General features: G+C 41.9%; 1 protein-coding gene across 7 annotated transcripts in view; it reads left to right on the forward strand.

Moving 5' to 3' along the window:
• Positions 1-25,491, forward strand: part of Esrrg (estrogen related receptor gamma) — a 565,698-nt gene that overhangs the window by 493,858 nt on the left and 46,349 nt on the right. For all 7 annotated transcript variants that reach the window (XM_051148111.1, XM_051148110.1, XM_051148112.1 and 4 more), the window contains 2 exons: positions 11,413-11,523; positions 15,480-15,641. In XM_051148111.1, the coding sequence (XP_051004068.1) occupies positions 11,413-11,523; positions 15,480-15,641 (273 nt within the window). The remainder of the gene's footprint in view (positions 1-11,412; positions 11,524-15,479; positions 15,642-25,491) is intronic.

The following is a 25,491-nucleotide window of genomic DNA, read 5'->3' on the forward strand; positions in this document are numbered from 1 at the left end:
GCAGAACGGTGGCTTCTTTGGGTTATGGGAACATTGACACAATCACACCCACACAGGCCTGCCCCATCCATGAAGAGGTAACTGATCTGCACTGCATACTTTCTGTGGTGCAATTTTTTTTCTCCACGGAAGTTTATGCCTCTTTGTATTTTTTTCTAACAGTGCATTTTACTGACACCAGGAACATAATTCCCCAGACATATGAATTTATAATTCTTGATATAAATATCAATATAAATCCACATATTGTGAGCTCTCTTTCAAAGAAGATACCTTATGAATAAATGGCTCTCAGAAATACTTGATCATGCCATATAATTATCAGAACAGAAATAAAAATAATACTGTATTGATTGAAAATATTTGTTCCCACACAAACTATATCTGCACATCTGTGTGTATGCAGTAGTCACTCTTACCATGTGCATTTGTGTATCTGTGTATACAGTAGTCCTCTTGACTTCATGATTCCACTGCAATCTAAAAATGGTAAATGGAAAATTCTGGCAATAAAGAACCATTATATCTTAAGCTGTCATCCATTCAGATGGGCTTGATGGAATCTCAGGTTGTCCTGTTCCCTGGACCCCAAGCATGGAGTTCCCTTTCCCAACACATCTGTGACAGCTGCACCATTAAGCTGTCAGTCACTGGGCAGCTGCCTACAGCCTCAGCTGGAGTGTCACAGTTGTACACCACTTGGTCTCAGGTCCTCTTATTTCTCTTAATAATGGACCTAACTCACAAGTGTGGTGATGCTGGCAACATGGTGATGCTACCGAGAGCCCGCATGTTGCTTCTTTCTGTGAAAAAGTGAATGCTCTCGATTTAAGGAAAGGTAAAGCCTACTAAGGTGACCAAGATCTGTGGAAGAAGGAATCTTTGATCTAGATGGTCAAAAAGAAGGATTAAAATATTGTGCTTGTTTTTCTTGCACCCTAAACCAAAAATTAGAGCCACAATGTGTAATGAAAGCTCAGTAAAAATAGAAAAGTATAGATTCTCTCTCTCTCTCTCTCTCTCTCTCTCTCTCTCTCTCTCTCTCTCTCTCTCTCTCTCTCTCTGTGTGTGTGTGTGTGTGTGTGTGTGTGTGTGTGTGTGTGTGTGTGCATAGTCCATGTAGAGTTCTATGCTGTGTGTGCTGTCAACATTCACCAAGGATCTTGGACAGTATCCTCCATAGTCATGGGGTATTTGTACACCTTTACACAAACATACTGTAGTTTCTGGACAATTGTACATGGTGAGACACAACCTGTATCTTTGCCGTATGTTTAATGGGCTACGTCAGCTTTCATGCATGCTTTTCTATTCTGGAGATTAGGTGCTGTTTAGTTCAGTGACAGAGCTCCATCTAGTCTATGTGGCTGTCAGAATCCCGCTGTTCAATCCTCTTCTGCTCAGCTCAACCCAGTCCACATGTCTTCCGCTAAGCTGAGCCCAGATGTGGTGGCAAACCCAAGGCTGTCTGTAATCTCCTAGTTCCAGCCTCCCCCTTCCATGTGCAGTGGACATTGATCTTTTCCTAATGCAGCAATAAGCCGCAAGCATTTTTCAAACGGGTATTTTATTTGCTCTATTATCAGTGAGAACAAAGGGAAATGCATTTGGCCAAGGTCAGTGGGAGAGGCGGTAACACCTGTGCCAGCAAACCTGCTGTCGGCTCCTCTAACAGTGGCCATTTGGCTCCGGTCTTCCCTGATTGAGGATACAAAGTATGTTATGTTTCCAGCTGCCCAGGCACTTGTCGGACTCCAAATCTGTAGGTCACTTCCATCTCCTTAAGTGTTTCATTCATAGACTCTTGGAACCGGAAGTGAGCTTAGCACGTGGTCAGATTCAGTCATCAGCTTCCAGGCAGGAAGGCAGTAAAAGTGTCTTGGGAAGAGAATTTTTTTTTTTTTCATTTGTCAAATTCCCCAAGTCCAGAGATGTTTCTGTTCCACATTTGATATATAAATACAATTCTAAGTGTAATTCTCACATGTCGGTTCTCCTTAGACTCTGACTGAGATCCCTTTAGCAGATCAACATTGCTTCCTGGGACTGCTTCTGAAAAGAATGCTGAGAAATAGAGCGGTGAGATTCTATCTCCCAGACAGCTCTTTTCCCCCTCCTTTTATGTTTCACTGTGTCCATGACCTTTGTGTTTTCAGATCTGTTAAAGTGTAACATGCCAGCACATGACGAGAAACAGCAAGTGAGAATTACAGGAAGGATGGCAAAGAAATTCATCTGTTTTGTATGTAAATTCTAGGTGGAGAAATAGAAATTAAATGAATCAAGCAGACAGAAACACTGGCTAATAAATAACACACCTTTTTAGTATTTTTGAGTCTTCTTCTTTTCTAACAGAAGTGTGAGACACATAGCAAAGTTACTGATGTTAAGATACAGTAAAAACACAACAAAGGCTGCATTTCTGATCCTTTGATCTGGTTTCAAATAGTCTGTGGGATTCAGCTGAATGTGCACAACAGTAAAGTCTGTTTTTAGGCCAGGCTGTGTTTCAGATACACACAGGGAAACTGTTGACCAATCGGATAGACTAAGAAAAACTGGTTTGGAAACCAACTGAGACTTCCATGGGAAATTCTACCTCTCCCTGCATGCAGAGTGATAGCTGGACTTTGACTCCCAGCATCTAGCCTTGAGCTGCCTCATGACCACACAAGTATGTTTGCTCTGTCCTTGGCTCTTGTTAGAACCTAAAGTCCACTCCCCACCTCGTGGGTCTTTTCAATTAAGTTCTCCTGTGACAGGCACCCAGAGAACATCTGTCAAGAAATAACCCCATTTGATGCACACAGACTCCTCAGGGGGACTCAGGGTCTTTAGCCTTTGCACACACCAAGCGTGTTTTCTACACCAGCCCACACACTCCACTTTGAATACAGACTACTTCTAAATTCCTGCAGAAGTATTTGAAGATGATTTTCCCATTCCTTGGTTCTCTTCTTCCTTCTCCCCACCCCCATCTACCTGTCTCCTTCTCTCCTCCCCCCTTTCTCTCTCTATCTCTCTCTCCCCTTCCCTTTCTTTTTCTGTTTCTCAGGCTTGGTTTGAACTTTCCATTTTCCTGCCTTAACCTCTCAAATGCTGAGAAGTCAGGCATACGCCACCATGTCCAGACTGAACACTCACCTTCAAGAGTTTAGATTTTCCCCATACAGAGACTGTCTTTGACAGGAATTTTTATTGTTTAGATTTATTTATATCTAACACTTTCACTTATCTTTTAAACATTTTATGACAACTAAGAATGAATCTGAGGCCAGATGTGGTGCCTCACGCCTGTAATGCCAGCACTCGGGGAGGCAGAGGCAGGCTGATCACTATGAGTTTGAGGCCAGCCTGGTCTACAAAGAGAGTCCAGGACAGTCAAGGCTACATAGAGAAACCCTGTCTCAAAAAGAAGAAAAACAAAAACAAACAACAACAACAAAAGATTAAAATTCAGCTTCACTGCTCCTGATGGGTGTTGTGTAGGGAGTTAATTCTGGGCCTTTGTGCTTGTTCAGCAAGCAATGGAATAGATGAACTATACTTACAGCTTCCAGACTCATTCCGGAAGTTTGGGATTTTACTCTGGCAGGTTATCACGGTTAGCAGAGAAGTACTGTAAAGTATGTGCATCCCTTCATTGTCTGTAACTAGCTCTTAAGTCTCTGCTTGCATGTGCTAATGTCACTTGATTGACTCTGGCAAATCACGTGCTATTGAGGTCCCAAAGTTTTCTCCTGAGAACTTCTCTGAGTGTGTCTTTGAGCATCATAAGGCTTAGCTGGGTTGTCCATGCCATCTAGAGTCCTGTCCATGCTGTACTACCCAGTGACCTTCAGACTATCGCCAGGGTTGTCCATGCCCTACTACCCAGTGACCTTCAGACTATCATCACTGTCATTCTCTGTCAACCTATTTTTTTTTTAAACAAGCAAATCCCTGTGTGTCCTCTTTGATGTATACACCTCAGGTGTGTTATTAGAGTTTTACTACATTCCTCTCACCCAATGAGACAGTGACCAAAGTTCTCAGCTCAGCTGCTTATAAGCCAGTTCTGTTGAGTCTCTGTTCCCTGCACTCCACAGGCACTGGCCTGTCCTCATGTAGAACAGCTCAGGGGGCTGTGCACTATGAGGAACACAGGTGTGTGAAAACGTACTCCTTACAGCATCAAAGTTATTTTGGATTAATGGAATCATTTTTTTTTTTTGACATGGATGGCCTGATCTTATTCTATGTTTGTACCCATTACTTCATAACCTAATTTGAAGAAAATGGGATTTCTAAAAGTATATAAGAGCTATGAGCATTACATAAAGCAAAATATGGTTTGATAAGCAATATATACTACAGCAATATGAAATTTTTAAGGTAAAAAAATAGGAGAGGTGGGGGAGGTGGCTTACTGCGTAAGAACATTTATTGCACAGTCCTGAGGACTTGAGTTCAGGTCTCTGGGACCACATAAAAAGACAGCTGAGCTGGGCACGGGGGCCCCTGCCTTCAAATCCAGCATTTTGAGGTAGAGGAGGACAATCATTATGAGGTTGAGGCCACCTTGTTCTACATTGTGAGTTTCAGACTAGCCCGAGCTGTATAAGGAGAGCCATTGGAAAGAAGCCTGGCATTACCATCTGGGAGTTTACCTCTAACCCTGAGGCTGCTGGAGGTAGCAGAGAAAGAGCCATGGAAGCTGGCTCAGCGCCTGCCAAGCTTCAGGCTCAGTAGGAGACTCTGGATCAGGGGAATAAAGTAGAAAGTGATAGAGTAGCGCTCCGAAATGTTCTCTGTCCTACAAGCACAGGCACCTCCCGCGTATGTGCATACACCACAACACACACACACACACACACACACACGCACGCACGCACGCCAGAAAAAGGCAGTAAACGGAAGATTTTCTTTTCCTCTTTAAAGACAGTGCCTATGTTTAGCAAGTGCAGGCCAAGCGTGCACGCCCCTGACAGAGGAAGGGAAGAAATGGTGGCTTTGGAACAGGAGATTTCTTTAATTACACTGAGGAGGTAATAATGGTAGGCATTGCATGTTTAATGTGATGTTCTGGATGTCCCTTTCTCTTCTTCCCTTTTATTTTTGCCCCCTTCACAGAAACCTCAGCCTGAGCAGAAAGAAAAGGTCCAAGGCTTGTCAGCATTAGTTTATAGATAGCTGTTTAAAAGTAATGAGATATTGGGTATTGTGAGGCTCAGGGCTGTCTGGGCACATTCATTTATCCCCATTCACCTTTCATCAGAATTGCAGACAGAAGACATTCAATTAAAACCTGTCACCTGTGGCAGATGACCTAATTTGTACTTGTATGTGTCATAGATTAGGCCCCCGTGCTCCACGCTAGCAACTTTTCCCCGGCTAAGAAAACATTTTCCCTGCGAAACATTTTGTGGGTAGTGTTTTACATGCATGCCGTTTTCAGTTGGGCTCCGATCCAGGTTCCATGTGTGGCACAGGAGCCCTGGAGCCAGGCAAGGGCTGTGGGCTGCACCTTGGGGAGCTGAGGGTCAAGGAGCTCCTTTGGGACTGTGTCCTATGAGCATCAACCCACATGGGCATTTGCGATGCACCTGGAAGCCTATGGGATTTCCAGCAGAAACTTTCTGTGTTAATCACCTAGATGACTGTTAGGAAGCCCAAGAGGAAGGGCTCCTCCTCCTGATGGTCCGTTCATCTATAGGACAAGAAAGCTTTAATGTGAGCCCTGGCTTTTTAATCTCATTTAGGGACTAAGGTCTCTCTTGTTTCTCTGTCTCTCACCCTCCCCCCCACCGCCCCATCTCTCTCTGCCTACCTTCCAACCCCATTGTGGTCTCTCTTACCTCTTCACATATTACAGAATTTCAATGCACAGACTGAGCAGTTTCCAAAACTCCTGGTTTGTGGACCTGATATTCCAGCCAAAGTCATGGAAATTATTAGCCGCCATGCAGTTGGGACTGTGAGATTTGGCTGTGAGTTCCCTTTGCTTCTGTGCTCTGTCCAAGCCAGGCCTGTCTAATTGGCAGTGCCCTGTCAATAAGGGATGCGAAGCATAGGGGAATAAGTGTGCCTTGCCTCAGAAGAGAAGAACAGAAAATAAGTCTTTTTAACTTAATTTTTAAAAAATCATCACATGGTTTGTTCACAGCCGTGGGCCCTAGGATCTGGCCGTGTCATAGACTCAGAGTCCCTGGGACTGGGATTAAATGGGAGGAGTAAGCCATGTTCCTTCTGCTGGGACTGTTCTGCCTACCTCTTATCTACGCCCCGTCATGGTGCAGCTATTATTGACTTCAGTAATTACTTTTAATCTTTGGGATGGGCATTCTCCCCAACTCTCACACCCGAATCTGTCTCTGAGGCATTGAGGCTTTCCCATCTGTAAATGGGACACGAGGAGTAACTGTCTCATGGGGTTGCTTGGAGGCTATGTGTCCTAATAGATGAAGAAGCCAACTCCCCCCGAATGTGTAGTGCACAGCAGGCTCTGGGGAGCTTTACTTGCTTCCAGGATGCATCCGGTGTGGACTGGCTCACTGAGTTAACTTGTAGACAGTGCTTGTGGAAAGGAAATAGGCACCAGGAGGCAGTCTGTTAAAACAGAGAGAAAGGGACTCAAATCTCAAAGCTGTAGTTGACAATCCTGCTGTCTAGGGATGATCATAGTAACAACAACAGCAGCAACAACAAAAAGCAGAGATTGGTTTGTCGCATTGTCTTAGATGATCTGTAAGCATTTAATATGGTTGGATTTTTTCCTCCTGGAGCATCTGTGTGCACATATAATCACCTTCCACTCATACCCCTCAAATGCATATAGATGCCCAGGTTTTATCCCAAAAGAGAACCCTAACAGAAGCTGCCATAGAAATTCCCAGCACTTGTCTAGACTTGGCTAGTCCTTGCAGCCTCCTGCAGCAGCTCCTTCAAGAGAACGTTCTTTATGATCTGCATAGATGCTTCCCTCCACAGTCTCTGCCAGATGGATACCGGGTATGGTCACATGCATCTTCCTGCAGAGAAGGAGGGAGGTGCTGGTAGGCAGCAGATGAGATGCACAGTAACAGAGTCGCAGGCAGTACAGGGAAGGGTCTGTGGCATCCTAAGTTCGGCTTCTCCATGGCCCTCCCTGTTTCCACTGTAGTCTATGCCGCATGGCATTGACTAAACACAACTGATTGTTTAATATCCTTGAGCGATCTTTTCAAAATTATTTGTATTTTAATGTGGCCATTTCTTTCTTAAGTATTCTGGGGATCTTACCCTTAACATCTTTTAATAAATCCGTGCTTTGAAATAATAAAATAAATGTTTTATTTTTAAATTAGGAAAGTAGGTAAGGCTATTCTTAATAACTCCTGGAAGGAAAAGAATATATATGAAATCCATCTAACTTTAGACTATTGCAATAGTGAAAATTCCTTTGACTTAGGCCATATAATATCATGAAAGTTTGTATTTAGACAAAACATGCTGGCTTAGCATGAGCCAACCTGGGCAACCTTGGCTTGACCTTTTGCTTTGTTTGGTCTTTATTCTCTTCACAGCATTTTTTTCCTCCTTGCCCTACTGTTGTTCCATTCATTTTGTAAATTTAGACAATGTGTACAATTTGTGACTCCCTAGTGGCATGCAGGCACATACAACACTTGAAGAAGCCTTGTGGAATGTTCTAGTAGGCAGGAAATGCTAACTATTAAAATCTTTAAAAAAAAAAAAAAAGATAATGGTGGTCTCTGCTTGAGTGGACAATCCAGCCACCTTAATTAACTTCAAATCCTGTCACACAGCTACAGCATGGGCACCTCATTTTTTTAGGGAGAAAGAACTCACATGCTTTAATTTTTTCAAAAGTATTCTACAAGTAGAGTCTAAAGAGAAATTGTTTATTTAAAGGTACAGAAGTGTGAAAAACAGGCATGGTTATTTTCGGTGGAAATTTTGAATCCATTGATATTTGATTCTAACCAATCTGTCTCTCCCAATTAACAATCATAAATAGCATTATTTATTTTCACTAAAATGGTTTTGAACATTTTAAACACAGTAGTTTAAATTGTAATTATTAATTATGTACTTAATATTGGGTACATTTTAGCTGAACCCAAGTAAAACATATCTATCTACCTGTCTTCTATCTACCTACCTATCTATTTTCCTACATCTATCCACCATATATATATTTGTGTTGAGATGGTGTCCTGTTTTATTTTCTAGTCTGGGGTATGGAGTGAGACCAAGTCCGAAAAAAGGCAAAAGCAAGCGAAAATTCTGATGTTTTTACTCATATGAATGAGCCTGTCAGTTGTCAATAGTCTAAGGCAAGGAAACTGTCCCTGCACCTTCAGGTTGGCTTAGGGTCTGCTTTAGCTTTTATGTGGCTATGTCTAAATATGTTTGCGTTGTAACCAGGTGAGAAGGGATTGGCTCTCCTTGCCCAGGTTTTTGTTCCAGTGCAAAGCACTACACTGAGCAGCATGGCATGGCACAGAGATGTTTGCAGCTATTTTGCCTGAATTGTCTTTAAACTTTTACTGAGCGTATAGTTGGCTACAGAAAAGCACCAGACGACAGTCACTGTCATTCCAGAGGTGCACGGAGGACGGATCACCCAGGTGTGGAAGCAAAGTTAGGAAGCAGTCTAGATATATTTTACTTGGTTTGAGAAACTTGGAAATTTAATATTTGGCTGCTTTTGATCAGGAAAGAATTTGTAAATGAATACATTATTATGATCTTCTAAAGCATATTGACCAGAAAAATTTGCTATTAATTGTTATCCAAACTTGGCAGGAGCACTGCTCTGTGTATTGAGCCTCTGTCAGCTTTTACTATAGGATTATTAATCTCATGCTTTATGAGTATCAATAGCTACTCTTTTTCCTAGTGTCATATAAATAAAAGTCACAAGTTATAAAATATTTCTTTGTCTAATTGATTTTCGTTTTGGAGAGTGAAAAGTGAAATCCTACTGCATTTGGAAAAGCTCTTGACTATTTAGGAACCGGGTAGATGTGTGAGCCGGGTGGATGGAAGGCACAGGCAGGATGGACGTGCAAGCTCATGGGTGGATAGCTGCTTACCTACCAAGGTGGGGAAGGTGGAGGTGGGGTGGACAGACAGCACAGGCAGGATGGACGTGCAAGCTCATGGGTGGATAGCTGTTTACCTACCAAGGTGGGAAGGGTGGAGGTGGGGTGGACGGATGGCACAGGCAGGATGGACGCGCAAGCGCATGGGTGGATAGCTGCTTACCAGCAAAGTGGGGAGGGTGGAGGTAGGGAACATTCAAGAGTCATATGGAGCACAGACAGTCAGTTTCCTAATGTGAAAGGGAGGTGCCTCATGATGGAGGTTATTGCACATTGCCTAAAGAGTGTATCCAAATATAAGACATGACACAGCAGGAAAGCCTATTGACTGTGTGTGTGTGTGTGTGTGTGTGTGTGTGTGTGTGTGTGTGTGTGTTCAAGAAGTATTTTTCTTAGAACCACATTTTCTCTATAGATGCAGTCACTTTGGCTAAGAATGACCCCTAGGTATGTCACCTCCCCCATACACATTGATAAAAGACGCGCCTACACAGTAGAACTAAATCAAATGATTTAATTCAAGGTCCAGCTGGAGGCAGTGCAGATACCTAGTCATGGCATTGGAAGCCAAGTTCTTGTGTGTGGTATATATATATGTACATGTTTTCCAACGTATGTGCATACACATATGTGAATATGCATGTGGGGGCCAGGAGTCAATGTCCAGTGTCAATCCTCAATCACTTTCTTCCTTAGTTTGTGATCCAGGGTCTCTTACTAAACCCGAAGCTAACTGATTTGGCTAGGATAGCTGGCCACTGAGCCCCAGGACCCTCCTGTCTCTGCCTCGGGGGACCAGGATGGTACTGTCACACTTGGATTTTCACATGGGATCTAGGAATCAAATTCAAGCTCGAGAAATAAGCATTTTAGTGGCTTAGGCATTTCCTGGGCCTCTATAAGTGCTGCTTGCTAGACAGACCACGTGCTCAGGAAGTTCCCAGCCTTGAGGTGTGGAGAGGCAGTTCAGGTAGTAAATGCACTTGCTACCAGCCAGACGACCTGAGATTCACTCCAGTGTCTGCAACTACTGCAAGTTGTCCTCTGACCTCCATAGTGCGCATAAGCACCTATCCCCCATAAGGTAAATATATACAACATAACAGATTTTTAAAAAAGAAAGAAACTCACCAGTCACATGTGACAGTATATTGGTAATATGAACGCTCTGATAAGCACTAGGGGAGCACTCAGGAGCCCGTACCCTAGACCCAAGCAGTCCAGGTTTATTCTGCAGACTTTTCTCCTAACAATTTTAGAGATTACTAAAGTGTTATCTCCTGTTTTACTTCCTTATGTTGCATTTCCTCTTTCTTCCCCCCTTCCTATATCTAATAATAGCAGATTAATGTTCTGCCCACGTTGAAGTTAGCTGACAAGCATCATGGCTATAACTAGTGCCCCGCACATCTCATATGGATTAAAATGGAGCCACCTCACATAGAGTAGAAAAATCTTGGAGACAGGTTTGAAGATAAAATCATGAGAGGAGATAGACCTTAATAAGTGTCAAAAGAAGTAAAAACTGTCAAACATTAGAAAATATTGATATAATTACCAAAAAGAAAAAGATAAAAAAAAAATAGAGGAATGAAGATAGAATTTTATGGACATGAAATGCTTTGAAAACTATAACAATATACAGGATGGCATGTATAGCCATGTGGTAGACTTGACATCCTTCCCTTCTGAGTTCCCTCTTCAGGAAAACCCTTTCTATACTATTGGTATAGCCCTGCCCACTTTTAGTTTTCCCATTTGTGTGTCATCTTGTAAATATCAATCTCTTTAGGAAATACATAGGCGTTTTAATCTGGAACAGTCTTAGATTGCATCAATCCCACCCTCCCCAAAGCCCATAGATGCTCTGCATTGCATTCGGTTCCACACATGCAGCAGAGGAGGATTATACAGTTCTGGATCTTTCTGTTGACTGGGTCCCACACATGCAGCTCTCAGGAGTGATGGAAAATGAGAGTGAAGAGTACCATGCCTTTTATCTTGAGAAGCCACTACAATAGGACAAAAGAAAAAGTTCTTTGATTAATTTCTATGGAAGTATGCCTTTGCCCTGATGTACAAACACTGATTTCAATAGCACTGTAGAAATTGTCTTTTAAATTTCCTAGCCATTGGTAGTCATAGTTTGCAAACATTGACGATTCTGATTTAGCTTCCTATTTTTTAGCCTTTTCTTGTAACACTGGTCCATTCTGAGTTCCACTAACTGTCTCCATAGCAATCCTGGTAGATGCAATTGATGTATTTGGTTGTTCGTGGGTAACTACCTTAACAATAAACCAGTGCCTGTCTCTGTCCACAGGGGTACGTCTTGACAGAGTACGTGGGGGTCGACAGAAGTACAAGCGCAGAATAGATGCTGAGAACAGTCCATACCTGAACCCCCAGCTGGTGCAGCCAGCCAAAAAGCCATGTAAGTACCACAGATGTGCCTGGCTTCCCAGACACAGAATCCTCTCCGTTGGCACTGTGTGTCCTAGTGTTGGCATGCCCATCCCTTCTGACTCCAAGGAAACTCCTCTTTGTTGGAGAACACCAACTCTGTTCTCAGGGGTTATCTACGAGAAGCAGTGTCAACGCAACTAATGATCTTTTTCATTTCTTTTAAATCCATCTATGATAATTCTCCACTCTTTCTGTTTGTGCCTAGTCATTTTGTAGAAGTGAAAGCATATTACCGCACAGCTTATATAGTGTGAATTTTACATTTACCGGTTGTCTTTATTTGCAGAGGTACATAAAATGTATCATACTGTGATCATTAGTTCATTGGAGCTGTTAGTTTCAGATTTCACAAGAAAGTGACTTTTGTAGTTTTCCCTAACTAAATGAGTTTGGCTGCTCAACCTCCCAATGAAAATACATTAGGGGCCTCATTAATTTGGAGCTATATAAGGTTAACACAGTAGCTAGCAATAGATTAAAATGAGAATGGACCCTAGTAATAATGAGCATAGGTTGGTGGCTCCATCTCAGGTGCCCTTATGGGTGTTATAAATTGTTTTTAAAGAGCCCATGATTTTATGATGCCAGGTTGCAATTTGAAAGGATGGCTGGTGCATAGCTAAAACGCAAACCCCATTCTCCTTGTCATTAACTAAAAGGGGCTGGAATGTAGATTGTGGCAATAACTGTATCCCATTTTCTGAGAAATCAGTTAATAGCTAGAGTGCCGCCAAGCTGCAAGCTAGATGTTTATGCCTGGCATTCACAAGAGGCCCTGAGAGGTGCTTCAGTGGAAAGAATGCTTGCACAAAGCTGGTCTTGTCATAGAAGACACACTCTTGCTTCTGCAGCGGTTCAGGAGAAGGTGAGGCTGGTTTGACCTGCCTTCAAGGAAAAGGAAGGGCCCACCTCCAATTCGTATACCCCAGGAGGAGTCAGTGCTGGGCACCATCCATCCATCCGTGCCAGCACCTGGGACTCTGTTAAATAAATAAAGCAGAGCCTGAACTGTAAATGAGAGGACATTTTAACTGTGTTAAAGGAAAAGCAGCCCATTTTACATGAAATTAAAGCGTAAGTGAACATATGGCATAGTTTCCTTTTGCCTTTCCAGAAAACATTATGTTGATTATCCTTTCAATTGTCCAATCTGGCACCTCCTCCTCAGCCTGGGAAGCAGTTTGGCATTCTACAGATACCATCTAGGAGTGCATTAAGCAGATTTTCCACATTATAATAATAAAAAAAAAACTTTCCGATAATACAATAAAATGTAATGAACACTAATGCTTAATTTCATTTTTGAGGGTTCGTATTTTTGGAGTCAATAATATTTGGATTGTCCATTTCTCATTTACCTTAAGCACACATTGACCAAAACCATTGATAATATCCTCTACAGAAGGGAAAAACATTAGCACCAGGCTGTTTGTAAATCAACAATACAGGGACATCTATCGTTTTCTGTGTAAACCTGAAGAATCAGGAAGTGGCTCTTGTCAAGTACCTCTAAGAAGATTACAGCAATTGCAGGGCGCTCCATTCGTCTGAGATAAAGAGAGCTCCTAATGAATCGTTACTCATTACCGAAAGGCCGTTGTGTTAATTTTCCTTAGTCCATCCAATTAGTGTGTTTTTGTAACAAACATTTATAAAACTTAATTTCCAGATTCTGTTGGATAGGCATCAGGGGACACCACAGGCTTTGCAGAGAAGATGACCAAGGGAGATTTTTTTTTTTTTTTTTTTTTTTTTTTTTTTTTTTTTGCACCTCTAGCTGGTTGTTTATGTACTACAAAGGCCCAAGAATGAAAATTGGGTTGTATTGATTCTAATTAGGGAAACATTAAATAAGACTTACCCGGAAACGGTGCTGTTGGCTATTCTATTTGCTGAAGGATGGAGATGTTCAGGCTTTTGCCAAATCACTCTGACCTGCAAGTCAAGGAGCATGACTTGGATAAAACAGGTTGCCTGTTTTCCCTTGTGTGAAACAATAAAATCTAGAATCATGATTTCCTTTGGTTATACTCTTGTGCCCTGGATTGATGCATATTCTTCCAGTCCTGAGATCTAACATCTTCAGAGGAATAAAAATCAAAACCTCCTTCAGCTTAACCAGAAAGGCAAGATATTCCCTCCACAGTATATAGAATAAAAAACGTCACTCCTTTCCAGTTATATAAGCTAAACAGGAACCTATAGCATCATTAGTTAACTTTTTCCTAGAAAGTGTGGCATTTGGAAATCTTTCTACCCAAATATTAATATTAATGTCAAGGACTGGTAACTATTTCAAATAAATATAATTCATATGTCCATGTCAGTGCATTTCAAAATACAATTTCAGGGTTGCCTATACAATACCTGAACAAAAATCAAGCTAGATAGCATTCAAGCATTGGGGGTGCATGGGGCAGTGTGGTGGTGGAAAGGGGGCCTCACTGGGAACTCTTGACAGTTGGAGATTTTCCAGGAGGGAGAGTAACTTTAAGTATGGCTCCTGGTAGGCCTACCCCACTGCTGAGTGGGTGACCCCACACCTGTAAGTGTACAGGTAGCACAAATGGGATTCTGGGGTTTATTAAAAACGAGAAAAGGAGAATACGACGCTGTATGGGGGAGGGGAGGGCCTTGGAAGCGTTAGATGGAAGAGTGGGGGCTGGATTAAATAATTACATGATTAAAGTACATTGTATGAAAATTTCGGAGAGTCAAATGCATACATGCATACATACATTTTTTTTTTCATAAAAAGTGCTAGATATGCCTTCTGTTAGTCTATTTGTTACCAAAGAATGCCAGGTGTCATTTGGAGTTGAAAGAGTTAAAATCTATAACAAACACACTTGAAACTTTGGGTCTGTCCACATAACCTCCCCTTAAACCCCTGATTTTCTAGAAAGGTATTACCTAGGACCCTTAAATATATGAATTGATTTTTTATCCATTTGTATCTCCTCACATAGAAGAAAGCATCACATCTAAAGCTACATCAAGAAATTGAAAATCAGGCCAACGAGAAAAATCATTCTGTTAGGCAGCCTTTACGGCCCCTCCATAAACCCACACATGCCCCTGAGCAGTATAACACATCCGACGAGACGTTTTCCATTTGTCTCTAGTGTTGACTTTATGAAGATTTCAAAAGCATAGATCACAAATTTCAGACAGATAAATCTGAGGCAGAGAATGAACTGGGGACAACAGATGAAAGTAGAAGATTAAAGAATAAGGTGCTCGGAGGAGGAAATACTGTATCGTATAAGCAGGGTCGTTTTTATGGGCACAGATATTAGCTGTATTTGGAGGGTTGGTTTGGTACATGGGGACAGGGGAAAAGGAGAGCAGCTCCTATTTAATGCATCCCAAGGAGATAGAGTTATATAGTCAGTAATTCATCCTGGCAGAAGGGTTCTGACCTTTGGCTCTTCTTTAAAGGAATTAAAACAATTAATGACTTGCGTGCCTATTAAGACTATGGGCTTCGTGGGTCTTTGCTTTCTGCATTAGACCATAATTCAAAGCTTTCTGCTGGGTTTATATTATGAAAGTGTTGTGTGCTGTTTAATCTGCTTCCCCAGATCCCACTTAATCAGCGAGCAAACCCAAGAAGCATCTAACTTCTCTTACCTGTTTGCTATAAAAACGTTCACAGCAGGACCAGGTCGTCCTTTAAGAAAGCCAGGCAAAGAAAGGGATGCTTTCTGTCTTGAACAGTGAGCTCTTTCTTGCTAAGAATTTTCTAAAACACTACTCAAAGCACACGGAGTGAACCATGATACGAGGCGGGGGTGGGGAAGGGGGGGCGAGTGTTTTCTAGTAGGCTGCTACAATTAGTTTTCAAACCACAAAATACCTTAGGGTTTATAAACGTGGGTGATTATGTTCGTGGTCATCTAGTGCTCTGCTCTGACCCCACAGATAACAAGATCGTCTCGCATTTGTTGGTGGCTGAACCAGAGAAGATCTATGCCATGCCTGACCCCACCGTCCCCGACAGTGACATCAAAGCCCTCACGACACTCTGTGACTTGGCTGACCGAGAGTTGGTGGTTATCATTGGATGGGCAAAACATATTCCAGGTAAGTTCTCTGAAAACCCAAAAGAAGCACAAAGGTTGCAGGTGCCTCCAGGCTTGTGGGTCTTATAGGAGGAAAATTTACATTTTTCTTGTGAGATTATTTCTTAACTATTTCTTCTGTTGTTTGTACTTAATTCGGTACCAGTGGTCTTCATTCAGAGCACTAAGTCGTACGCAGGGATGGCTATCATATTTATGCACTATCTGGAACTCTGTTCATCTTTCATTTTCTATTTGAGGGCACTATTTGCCACCATCGTGAAAAACATACAACACATAAAACTATTTCTTAATTATATTAAAGATTTTTATTTTTTTCCTGAAGAAAGAATTCTATAATTTTTTTTTACTTTAAAATATTATATTATAAGGCTACACAGAGAAACCCTGTCTTTAAAAACATAATAATAATAATAATAATAATAATAATAATAATAATAATAATAATAATAATAAATTTCAGCAGTAGGCTACTGTACCCTTTTCCTTGTAAAAATCATCCATTTTGTTCTTTATCATAAATGTTTACATTGACTTTCTCTTTATGATCACCAATTTTACTTAGCTGTTAGGTATTTATGATGAACTTATATACAAAATGTAACACTAGACTAAGATGGTAGATTTTCTTACATATCCTGATTTTAAGTTGGTGTTTTATTACCTTTCTTTGACTCATTCTTTAATAGCAAAAACTATACCACATATTTTGAATGTTAGTATTGTATCTGAGTTCATTTTTATTGCTTTTGACTTCGGTTTTCAAATAGTTTATAAAGAAGTTTTCAAGTGACAAGAAATGTTTTTCTGGCAAACACGGTTAACTTATTTCCGTCTCCTTAAACTAGTTTGTCTTTATGCTTTGAAGCTACAGTAATTTCTTTAATCAAATTGATGGAAGTCCCTTTCCCAGCCTACACTGAAACCAATTTATTGGTCATGATACGCCAGCCATGTCGCTAACAGTCGTAACGAACTGTCAGGCAGTATCGCAGTGAAGCTAATTTGAAGTCATTAGGTGTGCAGCGTTCAGGCAACAATTTGTTACAGTGGTTAGGGACACAGCTGACATTTCTGAATAGCTTTGTTCAGGGCAGTTCTAGATGAGACCAAGCAAATTGTAAACTAATTTAAACATCGCTCTGTATTATACCGGCTACTTTGTCTTACACTGTTTGCTAATAAAGCTCTCCAAATTAAGTCAGAACTAGTTAAATAGGTAACTTGAACGCATGCTTTGGGAGACACCCACACAAGCACAACAATATCTAAAAGAACACTGTGTGTCCCTGGAGATATATGTTGCTGCATTTCGATTGTAATCACACTTATATGGATGGTGTAAAAAGGTGTTCAGAGGAAGAATTTAAAAAGAATCAGAAGGCTAGGTGTGGTGATCCTAGCATTTGGGAGGCTGAGGCAGGAGGAGTTGCCTTGACTGTAGGATGAAAGCCTGTCACAGTGAGAAAAGCCAGGTGACATACATGTCTGGATGGTAAATGAAAACTTCTTGGGAAAGAAGTGCTGTTGCTGGGTGTGTTAAAGTAGAGAAAAACAAAACTAACATATTTTTAATGTGTATAGACACATTTTTAGACACTCAGGATAGATCATTAATGTGGTATGCTATTATTCCATGTGTTTATAAACTTTATACACATTTTTGCTATTTTAATATGTTCTTAATATAAGTAGAATTGTGTTACTTTACCCCTAGCCCTGCCAAGCTATTGTCCCTCAAACTCTTCCCATGCGCCCCACTCTTAACTTAATAGCCTCTTTTTCATTATTACTCCTATACGCATTTCATCGTTACACCTATATGCATATGCACATATATGTATTTAAATATAGTTATTCCAACCCAGGGCTTCTCATCTTGGCACTACTAATACTTGATTCTAGAAAATTCTGTTGCATCTGGCTTTTCTGTGTAATGTGGCTTTTCTGTATAATATGTTTGATAGCATCCTTATCATCTACTGACTACTTGCCAGTAGCAACCCTAAAAACACGAATATCCTCTGACACTACCTTAAGATGACAGACAATAACTGCAGGTTCTGTGAGACTCTGTCTTCAAATATAATGTGAGGAGCAATAGAGGAAAATACTTGGCATTGGCCTCTGGGCTCCTGTCTCCTGCCACAAACAAACAAACAAACAAACAAACAGCAGTGTGTGAATCCTGTCACCATGGTGTTACATCGCCTATCATTTCAGTGAGCTTTGCTCAATTTTCTCAAAGTGAAGAAATTTATTAAGGCAATATTTTGATGCCACCTGGAATTGTCACAATAAAAACCAGCTATAAAACAGAACAAAACAAAACAAAACACCCACAAAAAAACAAAACTCCTCTCAAGCCCTGTGGTTAGAAAAGGTCAGAGGTGAATTTGCAGTCCCGATTGTGCATTTGAGGGGAGGATGGGACTTACAAAGAGGCAGAGTCACGGGCTGGGTGACTTCTGTAAAAACAGTAACTTTAAATAACTCTGAGTAGCACCATTTCCAGTGCTGGAAACAATGAGCAATTATGTGCTCAGTCATAAGCCAGGGCTTAGAATTGGTGGGGGCTGACATTACTCTCTCTCTCTCTCCATAGCAAATGGAGGACACTGACGCCTGGTGCCTCAAGGCTCTCATTCTTCTAATGCCCAGAGAGTATTTTAAATGATTACAAGAGAACCTTAGCTTCTCAGAAGGGAATTTGAAAAACAAGGATTCACCGAGATTTTTTGTGTTTCTGTTTTTTTAAAACAATATTCATGCCTTGATGGTTTTGAGAATGTTGGAGGAAGCCCTGTGGTATCAAAGCATGCCTGAGTTCAAGGGCATCCAAGAACCACACATAGTCACCTGGAACATGGCATGGGGACGTAAAAGCAAGGACAGCATAAAGATGCAAAGTCACATGTCCGCCTTGATAAAAGTAAGATTGTGTTCTCTATAGGGAACCAGTCTTGCTGAGTGAGTGGGTCTGGAGTCAAAGTACAGTCAGAAGCAAACTGAAATTCCCCTTTGGTTTTAACTTTACAATATTTTTATGTAACACTTATGACAGAAGTAAAGTGAACTTACATACATGCACCCACACGTGTGCATGTGTGAACACACACACACATACACACACACACACACACACACGAGTCAAGCCTTAACGATCCACACTCTGTTGTTAGTTTGCACACTCACACATCCACTGGCATGCTTGAAGCTTTGCAGCAGGCCAGCTCCCCTTCTGCACTGCTCCAAATACACACTAGCATGCTTGCTTCAGGCTCAAGAAAAGTGAAGAATTCTACCAAAGAAAAGGCTGAACAAAAACATATAGGGAGTGAGGGGTTTTATCAGTAAATAGAATTAGTTGACTTGCGCTAATAAATCACATGAATGGGACATGAGCTGTTATGAAACATGACCACACTTATCTATAGAAGAAGGAAAAAAAAATGGACCACAAGGGCTTCGGAAAAAGCTTGACTTTAGCTGGAGGAGCATCAGGGCACAAGAACAGATGATGGTGCCCTAATAGCCCTTTTTAAGAATGACAGGCCCTGCCATTAGCATCCCTTTATACCCTTGGAAATTGCTCATGCCTTGCTTTTCTGCTTCCTATCTGCCTGGCTCTTTTTTATTTCTCTTTCAATTTCGTCCGCGCTCGGATAAGCGCATGCTAACACAATATGATTGAGCTGTAAAATGGAACGCTGTCGCCTCTAATCTCTTTTATGTAGATATGGTGGTTCTGCATACTCCACTTCATTCCTTCTCCATTGTTGGCGTTTTTTAGAGCAGGCTGCCAAGTAACGGAGGAGGCTCCTCAGACAGTGGAGCTTGGTTTCACAGGGTGTGATAAAACGATTATCAGCCCAACAGGCAGATCTGTGATTGTTCTTTGAGGCTGATTAGAATATTATTATGTCCTGGAATTTCCTTAGCAAAACACAGCACGAGCTTAGCAGGTGGCACTTTAAAAGCCACAGTCCATATTACTGACCTATATGAGTGGCTTGAGTAAATTTACGGATCCTGTCAGCGGCTACTTTAGAAGAACAGGAAAGTGTTTGAACACTGAAGTAAATGGGTGTAATTTAGATGAAAATACGGCAGACTTTCAGGCCACCCTGTCTCCATCGTCTTAATCTACTGATCTGATTTTGTAGCAAAGGGGCTCAAAGCTGAACCTTGCTCACATTAAGCTATGCTCTCCAACTGACCCATGCTCCCCGCTCTGCCTGAGTGGCACATGTTTTACAAGACAAGCAGATTATGGTTCACAAAGGAGGGCTTTGCTCAATGTTGGGAGCACCCTCATCACATTCTTTTTTTAAAAAGGATTTGTTTATTTTTTATTTATGTATGTGAGGGTGTACCTGCGTAAGTTAGTTCCCGCTATACGCATGCAGTTTCCACGGAGGCCAGAAGAGGGCACTGGATGCCCTGGATGTAGAGTTACAGGTGTTTGTGAACTGGCCAGTATGGGTGGGTGCTGGAAAGTGAACATGGGTGGGGCCTCGGCAAGAGTAACCAGTCTCCTTAACCACTGAACCATGCCACCAGCCCACTTCATCACATCATAAAATAGTGTCTGACGTAATGATGACATCAGACAAAAACGGAAAGAACCTCACAACTCTCCTTCAGCCAAGTCAAGGCTGTCAAAGCCCTAAGAACAGGCCGCACTGGAATACATCGTGATGATAAGATGATTTTAAGTGTGTTACTTCCTGTAAAAACTAGAAAGCTACACTAGCCAGCATTTCCCATGTCTGCTAATCCTTTAAATAAAATATTCAGTTAAGGGCTATAGCAAAAACTGTTTTCTGACAGGGTTTTCTAGAGTTCTCTTACTTTCAATTTATAGAGTTTGATTTGATTACAGAACTCTCCAAAGAGCATATATGTGTGTGTGCCTGTGTGTATCTGTATACAAGCATACACACATGCATACACACATGCACATACTCACTCACACATTTACAAAATAATCAGGAATATTTGAACATTGGTTCCCAGTGGCACTGTTTGGAATTACAGTTATTGTTCAAATAAATTTCTGTACAGATCAATTTTTAAGAGTATGCTTTAATGCTGAGGTTTTATGTTTGCAGTATTCCTTACTTAACATTGTTAGGTAAATCCCCCTACACCGTGTTCTACCCTTTTGAGACAAAATCTCCCTTCACCTTGGCCAGTTCGGGTCTTACTCTGCATCCCGGGCTGACTTCAAACCCATAGCAACACTCCTATCTCATCTTCCCCTCTTCAGTGTGCACTACCCACAAGTGAGATGCACGTGAAGGCACAGAAACAATGGCAGATGTAGTGGTCCTAGGAGTGAGGCTCATTTCTAATACAAAGTAAGTCTCGCTGTGGAAAGTATGGGATGTAGCTTGACACATAATGAGCAGGCCCTGGTTGATGGAGAATGGCCCAGGCCATATGTAAGTTGTATTTATTTTGATTTTTGTATCAGTGAAACTTGATAAATGTTTTTTGATTCATTGGTTTTACTTCACCCCATCCCGGAGTTTGCTTGTGGCTGTGGTTTATGCTGTGCTGTGAATGAGCTAAGGTAAGCTTAAATAAGTAATTCAGTATTTGTTTATTTGACTCTTTTAGATAACTGGGTAAGAGTTAAATGTAGACCCACAGCCCTGGCAGTGAATAAGGCTAAGTTGAAAGGCTAATCAATTACTAAGTATTTAGAGATTGTTTAACATAACATACCAGCTTCTTTTATCAGTGTTTACCTGTTGGTTAAAAGCTAATGAAAATAAAATCAGAGAATATGAGCTGTAGCTGAGAATATTTTATATCATTTAATTGCACTATTAATTATATTGTGGAAAGCAATGAGAAAAATACACATGGAAATTGTGAATCTATATATAATTAATCCATATACTCTAAAGTGTCACCTAAATACAAAATATCTGGGATTCAATTTTATTTGTGAAGTATTGCTTACACATGATCCTTTAAGTGCCTTAAATCTGAAGGACCCCCCAAATCAGTATTTATAGAAGTCATTCAACAAACTTCTATTCTGATAAACAAGGGAGGAATTTCTTAGGTCACGGTGTGGGCATTACCGCTCATCCACAGACAAACAAGGCCCAGTATTGTCTAAGTGATGTCATCAATCTGGGGGAACCTTTAGAAACTGTTAAATTTTGGGGCCTGTGAGGACCCAGTAGGTGAAAGACAGGAACTGAAGCGTCACCCAAGCATCCTCTGTTTTCTGTAGCTGCCCATGCTGAAATTGAAATGCAGATCACCAAAGGGGCAGTGAGGTATCCCTAAGCAGATCAATCTCAAGCGACACCCCACTGTCTGTTACGGGGACCCACAAGGGCCTGTCTTCTCTTGCAAGTGCCTTGAGTATGAACTGCTGCTCAGCTGTCTCCTCTGAGTTATAACTTCCATCACAGAGATCCAAGGGTCGTTCCTACGGCCCTGTGAGCTAGCCGAGTGTGTAAGAGCCAGGAAGCTTAACAAATAACAAGACTCACAAGGTCCTTCCCTGAGACTGTGTGCACAGTGGTGAGAGGCTTGCAAAGTGTGCAGGGGAGCCTATGGAAGTTCCATCATGAGTCAAAACAATTGGCTTTGAGTCATCTGTGCTCCTATAGGCAAGCTATCTCATGCTCTGAATAAACATGTTGGTTCCTCAAGCTAGATATGGCTAGATTTTATTTTATTATATATATTTTTTGGTGTATGATTAGGGCCCTAGCCATTTCTTTATGTTTCCCCGTGAAAAATCACACAGCATAATTGATGGATGCCTTGCTAATAATTGACAGAACCTAAGATGAATTTGGGGAAGGAGCAAGTGTATTATCCTTGAGATGAGTCAAACACAGAACTGGCACTGGGCTACTTGGATTGGCAATATCCATAGGTCCAATCCACATATGCCTCCCTTTGCCCATGCAGCGTGGGACACTTTGTCTTTTTGTTTCAGTGGCAGTGGTGCGCCCCTTGCTGTGTGTGATAAGCCATGGAACAGAAGCTGTGCCATGGGGCAGAGGGACCTAGGAGAGTTGTCTTTGTCCACATTGTATGGGGAGGCATACATAACTATTAGGGTACCCTTAGAGCTGGAGAAGAGATTGCCATCCCCTGAAAGTAGCCTGCATAAGATGGGGGTCATAGGCAGGCCACGGCAGGGTTTCATGGCCTTTGCTGGGTGACAGACAAGTCGCTGACGCTCAGCAGCTGCCAGGAAAGGACTTGCTCTGGTAAAGAGGAGCTATGCTGGGGAAAGACATCAGGGTGCCACCCTCTTTATGAACCACTCATTTGGTAGAAATTTTTGGAAGTAAAAGGTGGTGGGAGGGTGATGTGGAGGTGCTCACACGCATGTGCTTGCCATTTTGATACATTGGTGAGATACAAAGAAGAGAAAATAAATTAGAATGGTGCTAAAGAGCCCTTCCTGGCTTCCACAAGCAATGGGGATGGAGGGAGTGAAGTGTAAGTGACACAAGATAGTCCTCAGGGTCTCACGATTAATATAGAGGTGGGGGAGGGATGGGGGATGTGGGGGACTCCTGCATTCAGCACACAGAGGGAACCATGAAAATGGCCCAGTGCTGGGAGCCAGGGTAATTGGGGCATGCTGTCCACCTGTGCTGAATGACTTGGGAAAAGACTCCCGCACAAAGAATTGCCATCTCACATATAGGTCTGTTCAGCATTTAGAAACACCATTCTTGCTTTGTTTGCTCATCTAAACCTTTTGCCCACTTTGTAGAAAGGCCAGAGATAACCTTCTCAGACTCATTTAAAAGTAATTTGCTCCCATGGGTCAGCATGATGGCTCAGTGTGCAAGGGCACCTGCCCTCAAGCCTGACCACCAGGGTTGGCTCTTTGAAGGAATACACATGAGAGAAAGAACAAACTTCTGCCAATTGCCCCCTGTCCTATACACACACCAATTAAGTAAATGTGAGAAAGTGATAGTTGCCTGCTCTCTCCCATCATAACATGCAGGAAACCAAAGAACCCAGAGACTCAGGTGCCTTCTTAAGATAAAGGCTCACAGCTCCCTCGGTGTTGTTAGCAGTGAACACTTACTCAAGCGGAAGAGACTCTTTGAGAGAGCTGCCTACAGGTTGTGCAGGGATCTATTTGGATGACGTTTTCATGTGCTGACAGCCTTGCTGAGGTGTGACTCTTAGGTGATATACCTGCCTTTGAGTCACTCACACTACTGTGTCTAACCTGTCACCTATGATCCTGTACAGAGCCCCACAATCCAGTTTCCGTGCTACATTAGTTACTTTTCTGACTTCTATGACCAAATCTCTCACCAAAGCACGGCAGGAAGGGTTTCATTTGGCTCCCAGCTTGAGGGTGCAGTTCCTTGTGGTGGGAAGGGAGGGGAGCGGATCACGAGAGAGAGCTGATCACAGTGCATCCGTAGTTACACCGCGGAGAGATCAGCGCTCACCCTCAGCTCACCTTCTCAGTTTTGCTTCTTCCTGGGCCTCAGTCTCTGGGACGATGCTACCCACAGTTAGGTGGTTCAGCCCACAACAGATAACCCAATCTAGAAATGTGAAAAGCTCTCAATGACTAGAGGTGTGTCTCCTAGGTGCTTCTAGAACATGTCAAGTTGACAGCCAAGGCCAACCACAACAGACAACTTCTAGACGTGATTGAGATCCTCGCTTTAGTATGTTGGTGGGGTCTATCTGAAGTGAATAGATTTTTTTTCCATGTTTCCCCAGGAAAAGTCATGCAGGTGGCCCACCCCTCTGCCACCATACTGATTGCCTCTGCTCCTGGGAGCTCTAGTCCGCTTTACCGTTGCCAGTTACTACATGTTTCCAAATGTTTTTGCCAGTCAGATATAGCCGTGCTATAATATACTCATAATAAAAATGGGGTGTAATCTTATAGCACATTATGAGACCATAAGTTCATAGTAATTCCCCAAATGCATATTAAGTGCTCAAGTGTCAGCTTTGTGCGTAGCATTATGTTTAGTACTATAGAAAATTTAAGATTCAAGGAACAAAGTACCTACCCCAAATCAAACATTTATGCCTATATAAACACACACACACACTCACTCACACACACTCACACTAACACACACTCATACACACCAACTCATACACACACTCACACATACTCACAAACACACTCACACACACATACCCACTAACTCACACTAACACACACTCATACACACCAACTCATACACACTCACTCACACACACTCACACTAACACACACTCATACACACCAACTCATACACACACTCACACATACTCACAAACACACTCACACACTCACACACACATACCCACTAACTCACATTCACACACACTCATATACACTGACTCACACTCACATACACACACACTCACACACATGGATACGATAAATATCATGATTCTCATCTTGGTTTACATCATTGTTACTTTCCTATATGAATTCTTCACTGGTATTCTTTTGGATGGGCTTAAGTTAAAAAAATGACTGTATGTGTTTATGATTTTGTTTGCCTTTTAATGACAGCTTCACTGTGTAGTTCAGAGTGGCCCTAAGTTTGAGTTGATGCTGCCTCAGCTGGAGTTACACACATACATGCTGTAACCATACCTGGTCTACATAGTCTTTGCTTTATAAAAAGCACTTTTGCAAGCCTTTTATGATGCTCACTGCACCCCTGCTGGTTAATTCTGTGTTCCTTTTTACAGATGAGCATACTGCAGAGCAAGGAGCCTGGGCTTTCCTGGGGGTTACTCAATAACCCTGGTATATCAAGCCGAATGATATTTTTGGCCAATGGGTTCCATGAGTCTTTTTTTCCACTCTCCATCTGTGT

This window comes from Acomys russatus, chromosome 6 (assembly GCF_903995435.1).
Source record: "Acomys russatus chromosome 6, mAcoRus1.1, whole genome shotgun sequence".
Classification (NCBI taxonomy): Eukaryota; Metazoa; Chordata; class Mammalia; order Rodentia; family Muridae; genus Acomys; species Acomys russatus.